This window comes from Neovison vison, chromosome 8 (genome assembly GCF_020171115.1).
Source record: "Neovison vison isolate M4711 chromosome 8, ASM_NN_V1, whole genome shotgun sequence".
NCBI lineage: Eukaryota > Metazoa > Chordata > Mammalia > Carnivora > Mustelidae > Neogale > Neogale vison.
In genome coordinates this window covers 85,102,946-85,120,085 of record NC_058098.1, presented here as the reverse complement: position 1 = coordinate 85,120,085, position 17,140 = coordinate 85,102,946, and the positions used below count along the sequence as shown (strand labels likewise).

Below are 17,140 nucleotides of genomic sequence, written 5' to 3'. Positions count from 1 at the left end.
GCTCTAAAAGAGATAGAAGCAGAGAAGAGAGAATGGCAGCATGGCCCACAGCATGGGCCCATTCACCAGGGATTAAGGGTATATCTACTTTGGCTCACTGTTGTACTCACAACATCCAACCCAGCACCAGCCACAGAGTGAACATTCAACAAATATCTCATCCATGAATGAATGAATGAATGAACCATAAAATATCAGCCTACTTTATAAAATGTCCTCTTAATTTTAAATCCTTCCTATCCATTATTTATATTCTTCATATGCTTATATGACTGAATAAAATTTTAATTTCTGGGTAGCCTATGGCAAAATAAACTGAATTAACTTGAACAAAATATGCTGCAGAAGCCAAGTGAAAACTGATTTTGAATAGACTGTACTATGCTTGAGTTTATGAACAAAGTTACTTGAATATAAACTGTATGAGGGCAGAATTTTGTTTTGTTTTGTTTTCCTCTCACTGATGGATCCTCCAGGACATAGAAAAGTGCCTGGGATGTAACAGATGCTAAATAAATATTTACTGAATAAACAAAAGAATTATTATTATTATACAAGAATATATAGGATATAAGAATATATAGCTGGTAATAAGTGTGTTAAGTTTACCCCAAAATAATCAAGCATTTGCCTATTAATAGCAGTTACAACATCTAGGGTATAAGTGAGTGTTTTTTAAAATCACCATTATGTGAACTGACTGAGATTTTATACTTTGTATGTCACTACCACTATTATTCAAATAGTTGGTTTTCATATTTTTATGTGGCTAGGATAAACATTATTCAAATGGTTAGTTTTTCATATTTTTGACATGGCAATTAAAAAAAGTTAAGCAACTCAAAGAAAAGGCAGTTTAGAAAGAAAAAGGGCAGAGTGAGAGGGGCAATGATAAATAAATTAAGTGATCCTAGAACTAAATATTTAACTTTAGATTTGATACTGTTCTAAACTATTTATTATATTTTAAATAATTCCATTTCTCTCTCCATTTCTTCAATTTTCCCATTTGTATTAGCTTATCCTCTTCAAAGGCTAAGATTCTTTACTGTAGAGCAATCAAATCTCATATTTGTAACATACATATCTACCTTTATATTAACTGTCATACATTAATTGTAATACTGGTTTCCTGCTATTGCTATCTGAATTCATGCCTAAGAAACTCCAAATGAAATACTATCCTGTTAAAAGTTACTACATTTTGGCTTGGTTTTATTTGATTTGTATCTAAGCAAATTTCTCTTAAGTTAAAACAAACAAACAAACAAAAAACCCCTATCTATCCATAATCCTTATGTGTTCCTATAAACAATATACTTGATGAAAATTTTCAGTGTTTACAAAACAAAGAAAATTGTCAACAGAATGCTTGGCGGTAGACTTCCCAGAAAAAAATTTACAGCCTATAATTCATGGAGATTGGCTCAAAACAAACTGTCCCTGCCAACAGAAAATCTGACAATTATTCTGTTGTCTAATTTGGCTCAGCTTAAGTTGACCTTGTTTATTCATCTCAGTCTTTTAATTCTTGTTAACTTGGCATAAGAAGAGAACATATGGCATATGTCTAGGAAGTCCATTTCTGCATCTTAAACTGAAATAAATGTAGACTATGCTGAGCATTTCCAATGTGTGGCTATTAAGGTAACTTAATGTATATTGCACAGGACTGATTAAGTTCAAATTACCCCCAAGACAGTTTTCGGTTTTATGGGCAGCAAACATAACACAAGTAAAGACACCTTTTTCAAAGCCCCAGTATATGACTAAAACTAAACAATTTTAAACATCTTTCCAAAGAAGACCATCAGTCTTAAGCTCTTTGAAAACATAAAAATTAAAGGATATTGGCATTTTGACAACTGAAAGATATTTACAGGTTTTCACTGGATCTCTATGTTTAAGAAAGCTTATCAAGGCAATGTGTGGAAGATATATAATGACAGCTGGAGAACAAAAAAGAATATTTCTATTTTCTCTTTAGCCTAATCTGGTCTCCAATGGATTTTCTTATTTTCATCTTCTGACCCACTAAAATTGACTGTAAAAGAGGAGTTTCATTCTGTTGTGGCTTTGATGTGTCTCAGGAAAAGCTATGAAGAAAGGAGGTTCTTTACAGATTGATTCATGGTTCTATTATAGAATCGTAGTTCTCCAGTACTAGAACTAGAAAAGGAAATACCTTGAAAATCCATAGCTCCAAAATTTATGTATCTTAAGCGTTAGGGTTTTGGTTTGGCATGTGTTCTTTTAATTAACTAAGTGAAATGAAAAACATAGGAGTATAATTTCATGTACAAAGCCTTACTAGTATTATACATTTTGAAACCCTTTACCTTTATTAGTGGACTTCACCATACTTCTTACATAGTACTTTTCTTCCACAAAGCTCAGAAAACTCAAACTTCATAACTTGTCATTTAAAATATAACATCTCAGCTATGGGGGGGGAGGTCCTTATTACCTTTATATTCATCATCTGAAACTCTACAGTTATATGAGTTTACATAGAGCAACAACTGTCTTTATAATGTGAAATATTTAAGAATGAGCTAACTACTTATAACCTCAGTCCCCACTCAAATATCCTTCCACAGTGAATACAAGCATTTAATTCCACCTATTAAGTGCTAGGTCATCAGTGCTTTCAGAGACTGTCAGCTATGCAAACACCTAACATAATAATACAGAGACATTTCTAAACAACTAAAAATCTTGCACAAAAGAATATTTCATGAGCTCAGTGAAAGGGATGGTGGAGAAATCTCATGCAAAAACCACTGATAAATGAGGAAATGGCACTTAGACCATTAAGTGAAAAAAAATTCCATAAGGATAATGAAGTTAAAAGAATTGCAAAAGAAATGAGTTTATTATCAAAGTATTAACAGAAGCCACAGAAAGATGAAGTCCTTAAGTATTTCTTGAAAAAGTGGCCCTCTTTAAGATGATGATGTGTTATAAACATCAGATGTGAAGTTAAAGATGCTATACAATGCTTCTAGAGAATCTAGTCAGAAAAACTAGAACCACTCCCCTCCCACCCAAATGAACTGATTTATTCTTTGTTCATTCTAATAATTTGTGCAGAGTTGAAATTATAATCTATTTTTTATTAATATAAACTTATCTGTATGTTTTTACCTCTTATTTTTAGTTAATTGTATTGTTTTTAGTTAATTATATTGCATTAATTGTATTGTTACTATTACAGTGACCTTCTTTTAACTTTTTTCATTTAAAGATTTATTTATTTACTTGACAGAGACAGAGACAGAGCATGGCAGGGAGGGGGGAGAAGAAGAGGGAGAGGGGAAGCAGATTCCCCACTGAGTGCAGTGCCCCATCTTAGGGCTTGATCTCACAACCCTGAGATCATGACTGGAGCCAAAACCAACAGTCCCATGCTCAACCTGTTCAACTGACTGTGCACCCCAGCTGCCCCTATGGTGATTTTCAGTCCCAGTTTAAAGGGACTCACTTTGGGGTGCCTCGATGGCTCAGTCACTTAACTGTGTCTGTTCTTGGTTTTGGCTCAGGTAATGGTCTTGGGATCCTGGGATGGAGCCCAAGTCCCACTCAGTGGGGAGTCTGCTGGTTTTTCTCTCTGCCCACACCTTCCCTGACTCACGCGCTTTCTCTCCTAAAGAAATAAATCATAAAGAAAGAAGGAAGGAAGGAAGGAAAAAAGGGAGGGACTCATTTAAGGAGTCTTTATTTCTACATTTCTTTTTTCCTTGAAAGCAGTTATTCTTGGATATGGACCTCATGCAGCTATGTTAAAATATTTATTTTAAAATATTTAAATGTATGGTTTCCAAAAAAATAATGAAATGTATACCATTGAGGACAAAGCAGAAATGTCCATGTGCGTTTAACTATTCTTCACTATTTCTTTGGGTCCATTTTTTATCTCTTTACCATATTTGTTGAATCTAGGTTTACATACCTTCCTCTGTCAACAAAGAGAAATGAAAAAAGTTAGGAAAATGAAGCTTTCAAGGAGAGAATTACAAAAGCAGAAAATAACCTAAGAAAGATGATGGCATTTATATACATAGAAAAAATATAACAAAAGATGCTTTGGTTTTGCTATTTTATGTACACCTGAAAACAGGTTGGACAAGGGTCCTGAACTGAATTCTGAATATAAGGCAGATCTCCACAAAAAATCCTCTAAATGAGGCCTGAAATACCCTAACACCACCATGTAATAACTTTTCCTTAACTAAGCTATTTGTCTATTACCTACAATTCGAGATACACCAAGCTTTGCATATCCCTTCCCACTGCGTGTCTGGAAGATGGGAGAAGAATATATATATCAGGGGCGCCTGGGTGGCTCAGTGGGTTAGGCTGCTGCCTTTGGCTCAGGTCATGATCTCAGGGTCCTGGGATCGAGTCCCGCATCGGGCTCTCTGCTCAGCAGGGAGCCTGCTTCCTCCTCTCTCTCTCTGCCTGCCTCTCTGCCTACTTGTGATCTCTGTCAAATAAATAAATAAAATCTTTTAAAAAAAAAAGAATATATATAATCATCTGTAAATTCTCCCTATATTTATAAATTATAATTATTTTGCTTTTCTTAAGTATGTTCCTATAAACAAATTTAGGGAAATTGTTACTTTGTGTCCCAAGTCCCAAAAAATAACAAAGGATACTGTGCTCTTTATTACATCACAACTTGAAGTATACAAGGTCTTTTAATGATGCTAAAATTAATCCCTGGAATTTTCCATTACCAATGGTCCCTGACTTAGATTGGCTTTTTACTTCATGATGGTGCACAAGTGATACACATTCAGTAGAAACCATACTTCAGTTACTGAGTTTTGATCTTTTCCTGGGCTAGCACAATGTGGTACAGTACCCCCCTTGTGATGCTGGGTGGTGGCAGCCAACCACAGCACCCAATCTACTACATGATTAGGAGGGTAATCAACTGACACACTTAACTTCTGTACCCATACAGCCATTCTGTTTTTCACTTTCAGTACAGTATTCAATAAATTACATGAGATATTCAATACTGTATTAGAAAATAGCTTTTTGTTAGATCATTTGGCCTAATTATAGGCTAGTGGAAGGGTTCAGAATATATTTAATGTATTTAAATATATTTAAGGTAGGTAAGCTATGATGTTTGGTAGGTTAGGGTATAAAATGCATCACTGACTTTGAGTAGTTGAAACTTACAATGGGTTTACCAGGATGTAACCCATCAAAAGTCAAGGAAAATCTGTATAAAGTTCCCCATCAACATTTTGTCTAGTGCTTTGGAATTCACCAATGAGAGCTCCCGAGATTATTATTTAATTAGGGGTAGCAAATTTCTAATTCTGTCATTTATAAGCTAGAATTCTTTTATATGGGGGAAAAAGTTCCTTACCAGTTATTTGATTACCCTAAAAGGCAAAGTAAATGCTTGATTAGCTCCCTAAATTTATCAGTTTCCAGAGCCATAAATTAAGCTATTAACCTGCAGTGGTGACCACAATTTTGAGGTGGAGGGGTAGGGAATAGTCAAATGCATTTTTAAATGGTGTTTAATGTGTTTCAGTCCATCAGAAATAACAGAGTAGGGGCGCCTGGGTGGCTCAGTGGGTTAAGCCGCTGCCTTCGGCTCAGGTCATGATCCCAGGGTCCTGGGATCGAGTGCCGCATCGGGCTCTCTGCTCAGCGGGGATCCTGCTTCCCTCTCTCTCTCTGCCTGCCTCTCTGTCTACTTGTGATCTCTCTCTGTCATATAAATAAATAAAATCTTTAAAAAAAAAAAAGAAATAACAGAGTAAAACTAACGAATCACTGAAATAGTAATGAGGAAAATTTTATTGTGCACACACCAAAAAGAAAGTTTCAAACCAGAGGTACTCAAACCAAAACATGGAATTGAGACTCAGGCTTGTTTTTTTATAGAGCAGCTTATATAGTGAGAGAGCAGTGATTGTTTATTCTTCACAGTGATTGGTTATAATATTAAAATTTTCTTAAATGATAGGGAATTGGTGAGTGGTTGCCTTATAAAAACTATAAAACAATTCAAGTTTTACTTATGATTTCCACAGGCATAAGCAAGAAATGACCTAGATTAAGTTAGTCTTGCCAAATAAGCTAAATTAAGCTTTGTTTGTTTAAGGAAACTGGTTTTGTGTGTTGAGGGACTTTTCAAGGCTGATCTCCATTTGTTTTTGCTTTTTTAAAGATTTATTTATTTTTGAGAGAGAGAAAGCACTTTAAGTGGGAGAGGCAGTAATGGGGCAGAGGCAGAGGCAGAGGGAGAGGAAGAGAAACAGACTCCCTGCTGAGCTCAGAGCCCAACTTGGGGCTTGATCTCATGACCTTAGATCATGACCTGAGCCAAAATCACTTAATTTCAGACACTTAACTGAATTCAGACACTTAACTGAATGAGCCACTCAGGTACCCCTCGATTTGTTTTTATTTTGATGGTCAAGTTTTGTAAATCCAAGTAAGTTTTTCAGAAAGTAATTTTGGCAGTTGTATCAAAAAGAGTTTAAGTATCATGACTTAAAATTTCACTTTTGTAATATATACATAGAAATGTCCATCACATTGTTATCATAAAACTGAATAATTTAAATGTATATTTGGGAAATTGAGTAAATTAAAGTATATCCAAATATTAGAATACTATGTAAGCCATTAAAAATCAGGATTATCAGATTCTGGTTCCAGATGGAACAGGCACACTATTTATCCCTTTCTCTCCTACTGAATGCAGCTAAAATCCTACAAAGAATGTACAGACTAACTATATGAAGACTCTGGCAAGTAAATAATGACAGACAGAGTAAGGAAGAAGACCAGAATCTGAAGTACCTCACTCTATGGTAAATTTACCAGAATTTTTTCCTTCATTTTGCCACAACTTGGGCCTGGAGACAGTTCCAGCCAAGGTGTGTGGCAGCATGAGGTGACTGAAGCCACTGCTTCCTCGACTAGAAGGTACCAAAGGAGATTACAGACAGGAAGGACCTCAAGAAAGTGACCCCATTAAATTATTTATAAACTCCAGTTTCATACCCCAATCCCGTGTATTATGGATCTAACCTTAACCAGCATATAAAAGACTTTGAGATCAAACTAACATATAAAGCATCACCCAAGTTACAGATTGACAAGTGGATGATACACATTTGCAGATATAAACAGTATTGCAAAGACTTTGAAAAATGAGCTGACATTGGAACCACAGCTCACAGAGATGCACCGGAACTTGAAGCCTAAACCTAAAAAGATCAGTTGGCTGCTAGAGCAAAATTACCAACATTTATCATGGGATTTCAACAAGGAAGTCATACAGTATTTAAAATGTCCAGGACCCAAAATTACTGCAGGAAAAACTCCACTCACATGGAAAAAAATAGTCAAAAGACAACAACACTGAGATGACAGATGATGGAATTATCTGACAAAACTTTAAGCAGCTTTACAAAAATTCTCTAACAATCACAAAAACTGTTGAAACAAATGAAAAATAGAAGTCTCAAAAAGAAACAGAAAACAGAAAAAAAAAAACAAATAATGAACTCAAAAACCAAAATTTTTTAAAGCTCACTGATGGCTTCAATAGCAGAAATGAGATGAAAAAGGAAAGAGTCAGTGAACTGGAAGACAAATCAATAGAACAATGAACAACAAAGAGAAAAAATATATACTGGAAAAAGAGAGAGAGAGACAATGTCAAAGTCTAATATTCATAACATCAGAGTCTAGAAAGAAAAGAAAAAGCGTGCCATGCTGAAAAAAATAGACAAAGAAGTAATGGCTAAAAACTTCTCAAATATGTTGAAGCATAATTGAGAGAACATCTTTCCAACAGACCAGCTCTAAAAGAATTATTAAAAGAAGTTCTTCAGACAGAGGGAAATAATACCAGAAGAAAATACTAAAAAAGTCCAAATATCCCAAAAGAAAAAGAAGAAGCAAACAAACAAACACAAAACTGTGGACGAAAATATGACAAGATAGATTTAAATCAAAACATTAAATAAAATCTTAACATAGAGATTAACCAAAAGACCTTGTTGAAATAAGTCAATCAGAGAAAAACAATTATCATATGATCTCTCTGATATGAGGAATTTGAGAGGCAGGGTGGGGGGTAATGGGGGGGCAGGGGGGGGAAAAAATGAAACAAGATGGGACCAGGGAGGGAGTCAAACCATAAGAGATTCTTAATCTCAGGAAACAAACTGAGAGTTGCTGGGATTTGGGGTGGGGTGGGGGGGATAGGGTGGCTGGGTTATGGACTTTGGGGAGGGTATGTGCTATGGTGAGTGCTGTGAATTGTGTAAGATTGATGATTCACAGACCTGTATCCCTGAAGCAAATAATACATTATATGTTAATTTTTTTCTTAAAAGACCTCATTAGAGTACATTTTTTAAAAATCTCAATCCAATCAAAAGAATATGGTTTGGGCATAAAAAGACACACAGAGGGGCACCTGGGTGGCTCAGTGGGTTAAGCCGCTGCCTTCGGCTCAGGTCATGATCTCAGGGTCCTGGGATCGAGTCCCGCATCGGGCTCTCTGCTCAGCAGGGAGCCTGCTTCCTCCTCTCTCTCTCTTTCTGCCTGCCTCTCTGCCTACTTGTGATCTCTCTCTCTGTCAAATAAATAAATAAAAAATCTTTAAAAAAAAAAAAAAGACACACAGAATGGGAAGAAATAGAAATCCCAGAAATAAACCCATATGCATGCAGTCAATTAATTTGTAACAAAAGAACCATGCATTTAATGGGGAAAGGACAGTCTCTTCAGTAAACGATGCTGGAAGAGCCAGACAGTCAAATGCAAAAGAATGAAACCAGTCCACCATCTTACATCACTTCCAAAAGTAAACTTGAAATAGATTAAAGACTTAACTGTAAGACCTGAAACCATAAAATAGTTAAAGAAAACAGGCAGTAAGCTTCTTGACACTGATCTTGGCAATGATTTTTTCGATCTGATACCAAAAGCAAAGGCAACAAAAACAAAAATAAACAAGTGGGACAACAACAAACTAAAAAGCTTCTTCAAAGCAAAAGGAAACCATCAGCAAAATGAAAAGGCAACCCACTGAATGGGAGAAAATAACTGTAAATCATATATCTGATAAGGGGTTAAAATCCAAAATATATAAAGAATTCATATAACTCAATATTTTAAAAAATATATAAAAAATGGGCACAGAGTCTAAACATTTTTCCAATGACATACAGATGGCCAACAGGTCCATGAAAAGATGCTCAACAGCATTTGCTATCCAGGAAATGAAAGTCAAAGCCACAATGAGATATCACCTTACACCTGTCAGAATGGCTAAAATTAAAAACAAACAGAACAAACAATAAAACAAATGAACAAACAAATAAGAAATAAGGGTTGGGGAAGATGTGGAGAAAAGGGAACCCTTGTACACTGCTGGTGGGAATGTAAACTGATGAAGACACTATGGAAAAGAATATGGAGGTTTCTTGAAAAATTAAAAAGAACTACTATATAACCTAGCAATTTCATTTCTGGGTATTTATTCAGAGAAAATGAAACCACTAACTTACTGGCCTTGTAAAAGGAGTTCAGAAGGTTTCATTCTTCTTCAGTTTTCTGGAATAATTTGAGGATAGGTACTAACTTTTCTTTAAATGTTTGGTAGAGGAGGGAGTTAAGAGAGGGACCCTAGGTTTATCTTGTCCCTTGAACACAACTAAATAACTAACAAATCATTCTGAATGCCCAAGAAATCAACCTGAGTACTGACAGAAAAAACTGCACAACTAGGAGAAAAGAGGCCACATCGAGGAAGGTAGGAGGAACAGAGACATGGTTTGGGGGAGAAAAGGATCACAGTTGCTGCAGAAAGGGGGGAGACCTAATTGCAGAGAAGGGTGCAGGGGTAGCACATGGAAACACACAAGAAGAACACGTCCCAAAGCCATCGGCGGCAAGATGAGAGAGGCTGATTTTCCGGAGTGTTTTGCAGCCAGTGGGGGTCAAAGATTGGAGTTTTAAAGGTTGGTAGGCTTGGCTGGGATATAGCCCTGCCCTACTCCTGGAGAGAAGTCAGGCAAGCAGCATCTGGGGCAGACAGGGTGATGTGAGGGATGCTTCCACCACACAGAGGAGAGATCATTTGCTTTTCTTGGAGCGCATCTGTGAAAGGTAGCATTCACAGAGATGACTCTCTGGGAAAGAAAGAGCTAGTGGGCACCATTTCCCTCCCCCACCCCTTGGCATAGCCTCAGAACCACGTGCCGAGAGTGGCTCACCATGAACTGGCTGCCGAGTTAGCCTGCTTGCTCTAGGTCCCATGCCATGTGCGCTGGCATCACTGCCCTTGTTGGTCAAAACTGCATCCCTCCTAATGCAGTGAGACCCTCCCCCAGAAGACCAACACAAACCCCCACCACAGCACATCCCTAAAGTTTAGAGTTTTTAAAGTCACCAGGCTTGGCCGGGATAGAGCCCAAAGTGCACCATGCTGTTTCTGCCAGGCAAACAACCTGGACACAGACAATGTGAAACAGTGATCTAAAAAATACCTGCGATGCACAGGGGAAGATTGTTTGCTCTTCTGAGAGTGATTCCCTGAGAGTAGCAAGCATGGAGACCTCTCTTCAGGGATAAAGGAGCTGGCTGACACCATTTCCCTCTCCCATCCCTCAGCATAAACCAGCTTCAGTAAATAGCCCAGTGCCGACACTGGCTACATAACCTCTTATACCAAGTACAGCCCTGCTGCTGTCAGCTGGTACTGCCCTTCTCCAGAATATGTGTCTCAGTCCCAGTACAGTGGGCCCCTTTCCCTGATCAGCAGAAATCCCTGCACACACCAAGTCTCCTGACCAGAGTTCTCCAAGTCTTCAGTTCTAGTGAAAGTAGCATCACGTCTCATTTAAGAAGCAGACGAGAGCAAACCTGTTAAAACTGGCCACACTCTGGCCAAGGTCCAAACTGTCCACTGAAGACAAGACTTGCAGATGATGGCCCTGAGGGATAGAGCAGCCAAAACTTAGTAGCAGAGAGCATGCAGCACACACCAGAGATACTTCCTAAAGCACCAGGCCCCGCACAGTATATGACCTCTTCTTCATAAAACATTACCCTGAGGAGGAGGAAACATAACAGGCTTTTCTAACACAAAGAAGACAGAGACATACAGACAAACTGCCAAGATGGAGGAATTCATCCCAAATGAAACAAGAGGTCACAGCCAGAGATCTAACTGAAAGAGACAAAAGTAATATGGCTGATGAAGAATTTAAAGCAACAATTACAAGGATACTTACTGAGCTAAAGAAAACTATGGAAGATGTCAGGGAGGCCCTTACCACAGAGATAAAAAAATTTTTAAGAAATCAGAAGTGAAAAAAATAAAAATAAAAATAAATAAATAAATAAAAAATCAGAAGTGAAAACTGCAATAACTGAAATCTGAAACAGACTGGATATAATGAACACCAGGATGGAAGAAGCAGAGAAACAAATAAGTGATACAGAAGACAGAATAATGGAAAATGAGGAAATAGAAGAAAGCAGACAAAGAATCATGGATCATGAGAATAGGCCTAGGGAATTCAATGACTTTATCAAACAAAATAGCAATGATATTCGGAGTCTCAAAAGAAGAAGAGAGAGAAAAGGTGGCAGAAAATTTTTTTGAGGAAATAATAGCTTAACAGGCTCCCTAATCTGGGCAGGGAAACAGACATCCAAATCCAGGAAGCACAGAGAACTCCCATCAAAATCAAAAGAAGCTAGGCCAACACCAAGAAATATTATAGTTAAATTTGAAACATATAGTGATAAAGAAAAACTCGTAAAAGCACCAAGACAAAAGAAGTCCCTAACTTACAAGGGAAGATCCATGGGACTGGCTACAGATCCTTCCACAGAAACTTGGCAAGCTGAAACAGTAGCACGATATATTCAATGTGCTGAAAGGGAAAAACATGCAGTCAAGAATAATCTATCCAGGGGCGCCTGGGTGGCTCAGTGGGTGAAAGCCTCTGCTTTCGGCTCAGGTCATGATCCCAGGGTCCTGGGATCAAGCCCCACATCCGCATCTGGCTCTCTGCTCAGCAGGGAGCTTGCTTCCTCCCTCTCTCTCTGCCTGCCTCTCTGCCTACGTGTAATCTCTGTCTGTCAAATAAATAAATAAAGGGCGCCTGGGTGGCTCAGTGGGTTAAGCTGCTGCCTTCGGCTCAGGTCATGATCTCAGGGTCCTGGGATCAAGTCCCGCATCGGGCTCTCTGCTCAGCAGGGAGCCTGCTTCCCTGTCTCTCTCTCTGCCTGCCTCTCCATCTACTTGTGATTTCTCTCTGTCAAATAAATAAATAAAATCTTTAAAAATAAATAAATAAATAAATAAATAAAAATCTTAAAAAAAAAAAATCTATCCAGAGGGCTCTTATTCAGAATACAAGGAGAGATAAAGGGTTTCCCAGACAAATAAAAACTAAAGGAATTCATGACCACTAAACCAGCCCTGCAAGAAATATTAAAGGGGACCCTTTGACAGGAAAGAACAAAGCAACAAACCTAGAACAGAACAGAGAAAATCTCCAGAAACGCTAACAAAACTCTGGTCATGATCCCAGAGTTCTAATAGGGGATCAAGCCCCATGTCAGGCTCTCTGCTCAGCAGGGAGCCTGCTTCTCTCTCTCCTTCTGCTTGCCTCTCTTTCTGTCAAATAAATATATAAAATCTTTTAAAAAAGGACTGATTGTTTATAAATAAATAAATAAAAATTTAAAAAAGAAAAAGGACATGTAGATTAATGAAAAAGAATAGACAATCCTAAAGTAAACCTATGTATATATGCCCCATCGATTTTTTACAATTCAATGGAGAAAGAGTACTCTTCAACAAATGGTGCTGGAACAACTGGACATCTTATGTGTAAAGGCAATGACCCCCAAACTAAACCTCATACCTTATTCAAAAATTAACTCAAAATGGATCATACAACTAAATATATAATGTAAAGCTATAAAACTTTTAAAAGAGAGCATAGGAGTAAATCTTCATTACCTGGGATTAGTCTAAGAATTCTCAGCTCTGAAACTAAAAGCATAATCCAGAAAAAAAAAAAATGATAAGCTAGGCTTCATCAACTTTTGCTCTTTAAAAGATACATAAGAACATAAGGATATGCTCTTAAAAGATACAAAGAGCGTAAGGAAGCCTGGGTGGCTCAGTCATTAGGTGGCTGCCTTTGGCTCAGGTCATGATCCCAAGGTCCTGGGATAGAGACCCACATTGTGCTCCCTGCTCAGGGGAAGGTCTACTTCTCCCTCTCCCACTCCCCCTGCTTATGTTCCCTCTCTCACTACCAAATAAACAAATAAAATCTTAAAAAAAAAAAAAAAGGGTACTTTTAAGAGCATGAAAAAACAAGCTACGTGCTAGGAGAAAACATTTGCAAATCCCGTAACAGATGAAGGATTTAAACCCAGAATATATAAAGAACTCTAAAAATTCAAAATAAGAAAACATTACTAACAAGAAAACTCAATTAAAATGGGCAAAAGGTATGACTTGAATGACTTAATTAGGAGATACACGAATGACAAATAAGCCCATGAAAAAATATTCAATGTCATTAGCCATGAGGGAAATGCAAAGTTAAAAATTAAAACCATGATGAGCTACCTCTGCATATCTATTACAATAACTATAATAAAAAGGTATTTATAATACCAACCACTAGTTAGGGTGCACAGCAAATAGAGCTCTCATAACTTGCCGGTAAGAATACAAAATGGTATAGGCATCCTGGGAAAAAGTTCCATATCTTCCTATAAAGTTAAACATAAGCTTACCATATGAGTCAGCAATCTTATTTTTGCATATTTACACTAGAGAAATAAACACTTTTATCATAGTAAAAACTGCACATGAATGTTTGGAGTCATTTTATTCATAATCACCAAAGCCTGAGAAAACAAATATCCTTCAGAAGGTGATAAACAAACTGATAGACCTATACAGTGAAATACTCCTCATCAATAAAAAGTGAACTGTTGAATATAACATCTTGGATGAATATACAGAACATCACACCGAGTGACAGAACCCAATCATAAGTTTTTACCTATGATTACAATTACATGACATTTTTGAAGTCAGAACTATAGTCAGGAGGAATTAGCAATTCCTAGGGGTTACTAATAGGGGAGACTGACTGTTGAGTATGAGGGAGATTTTTTTTTTTTTAAGATTTTATTTATTTATCAGAGTGAGAGAGAGGGAGAGAGCGAGCACAGGCAGACAGAATGGCAGGCAGAGGCAGAGGGAGAAGCAGGCTCCCTGCTGAGCAAGGAGCCCGATGTGGGACTCGATCCCAGGACGCTGGGATCATGACCTGAGCCGAAGGCAGCTGCTTAACCAACTGAGCCACCCAGGCGTCCCTGAGGGAGATTTTTTATTTTGTTTTGTTTTGCATGCTGAGAATGTTCTGTATTTTACATACTGGTAGCAGTAGCAGAATTTTTTTTTTTAAGATTTTATTTATTTATTTGTTTTAGAGGTGGGGGACAGAGGAAGAGAGGGAATCCTCAAGCAGACTCCCTGCTGAGGGACAAGGAGCTTAATCCCAGAACCCTGGGACAAGAGCTTAATCCCAGAACCCTGAGATCATGACCTGAGCTGAAATCAAGAAAAGGCTGCTTAACTGACTGAGCCACGCAGGCACCCAGCAGTAACATATATCTATACATCTGTTAAATTCATAGAATCTACATCTTTTTCTTTAAGATTTTTATTTTTAAGTCATCTCTGTAGCCAAAGTGAGGCTCCAACTCACAACCCTGAAATTAAGAGTCTCATGCTCTTCAAAACTGAGCTAGCCAGATACCCTGAATCTACATCACTGAAAGTTCATTTTAAGGTATAATAATGTAAATAAAACATTTAACAAAAAATGTATGCGAACTATAAAAAACATACGACAATATTTCTCAGCTTTGTTTTTAAAAATGTGTAATAGTTAGTACAGGAACTAATTATCCAAATAAGAACTCTGGATATTTGGATTATGTTAATTTTTTTCCTGTGGTTTTTAAATTTTTCTATAATAATAGATTACTTTTAAAGCTAGGAAAATAAAATTTATTTAATAGGAAATTTTTACTGTCCATTCTAATCTTTTAAACTCCAGCAGTTTAGAGTGTCACATTCTGTTTCCAATACTTCTTTTGAAAATCATCTATGTAAAACATTTAATTGTATCCTAAATTTGAATTTAATTGTTCTTCAAAAATTTCCTATAAATTATTTAATGATGGGGAAAAACTGAAAATGATTTTCAGTATTTTTAATACTATGGTATTTAAAAGATTGTATTGCTTAAAGTTTCCAAGGAAATTTTTTACTGCATTTTTTAAAACTTCAGAAGTTTGAACATATTCATACTTTAAAGTCTATAACATATTAACCCTATAATTTTCTTTTTAATCCTTTTTTCAATTAAAAAAACAACAGACAAGTACTTGACAGAAGAAATGAACTTGAAAAAGACACCTGTGCAGAATCTTTGAGGACGAAGACCTGTAATGAAGAAGGTAATGGTATCCAAATTACCCAAAGTACTTAAAGTGTAACAAATAACAGTTTTAGAGCTGCCAAGAGCTTCTGGTAAATTAATAAAAATAAATGCCTGGGCATTGCTAGTTGGTGTGTTGTAAGACAGTTCTTGGATATTATAATGTAAAATACCAAGTCAGCTGATTATAACAAAGGCTTAATTTTAATGATCATACAAATAAATGAGGGTCCCTTATTAAAATATTGATTCTCACTGAATAGGTCTGGAGCAGAGCCCATGAATTCTGAATTTCTAACAGGATCTAAGTAATGTGTATGCTGCTGGCTTGGAGATTATACTTTGAGAAGCCAAGCTTTGAAGGTCACTGAGAAAAATGGCATGATTCTTGCCTAATTTAGTAAGAAAGAAATGTACATAGTAAGTTAGACTACAAGTGGTACCACCTAAAAAACATGAGGAGGTAAGAGAAAAATGACTTCCAGCCAAGATGTTCAGCTGAGCGGGTGGCCTTCAAAGATAAGAATTTCAACATGAAGAAGTTGTATGAGAAATTATAGGAAAAAGCACAAATAGCACATAGATGAATGTGTGTGTGAAGGAACAAAAATACTATTTGAATATTCTCAATATGTCCCCTTTTCACTATTCCCTAAAGATAAATCTTAGTTTTGCCTATTTACTTTCTCACCTTTCTCTCTGAAAATGGGTCATTTCTGCTTAATGAAGTCTTTGAGACTGAAGTGCAAAATTTGGAAAAACAACAACAACAACAACAACAACAAAAATACAGAGAAGGACAAGAGAGACATGTGGAGTTAATGGGCTTCATATGAAGGGTTTTGGGGTTTTTTTCTGCATAGCCCAGAGACAGAAATGCATGAGAGCAACCTCGGCATCTGAGGGAAGTGAACAGGAGAAAAAAAGAACTTTTCAGAAGTACTGCATAGTGCCAGGCATGTAGCATTTACTTTACAGCTATTCTTTTATAAACTGAGGTCTACCAAGTGTATCTCACAAAGCCTATACAATACATGGTCACAACTCCAACCCAAAATACTATCATTTCAGCTCTTCAGTTCTCATCTATAAAGTCAAAATTTCAATGGAATGATTCTTATAAAAGATGAGCAGTTGAATAAACAATTTAAAGCAATGCTTTGAGCATTAGTTTAAAGATAAATGATTCCATGTAGGGGGGAAAAGTGGCATTTTCCAATTTTGTTTTCCTTTGAAAAGAAGCATGAAATTAATTCAAGAAGGCCAGCAGCTAATTGATGGTTACTAGTAAGATGGTAGAATAGGAGGTCTCCAGCACTCATTCCCCGCAAAACACGAATTTGGCAACCACCCACAACTAAAAGTGCCATTGTAAGAACTTCAAAGTCCAGGTAGAAAGTTGGAACACCCCAGTGGCACCCAAGACAGAGGAAGGACTCTCTGAGAAAGCATACCTTGCCCCAGGACTCTGACTACAGACTCAGGAGCAGCTCTATTACCCCATATACATGTTCTAGCGGCACTCAACCATTGCCATGCTACCAACCCTGCCTCCTGGTGGACCTGGCAGGGTTGACACCTGCCTGTGA

At 37.0% G+C, this 17,140-nt stretch overlaps 1 protein-coding gene across 2 annotated transcripts in view; it reads left to right on the top strand.

Moving 5' to 3' along the window:
• Nucleotides 1-15,714, top strand: part of LOC122916524 (WD repeat containing planar cell polarity effector) — a 455,082-nt gene extending 439,368 nt beyond the window's left edge. Inside the window, exon 16 of one of the 2 annotated variants that reach the window (XM_044264070.1) lies at nt 15,491-15,714. In XM_044264070.1, coding sequence (XP_044120005.1) covers nt 15,491-15,602 — 112 coding nt within the window. In that variant the 3' untranslated portion in view covers nt 15,603-15,714. Of the gene's footprint in view, nt 1-6,742; nt 7,225-15,490 lie in introns of those variants that run through there. The other variant, XM_044264072.1, reaches the window with a different exon arrangement.
• Nucleotides 15,715-17,140: the final 1,426 nt, after the last annotated feature.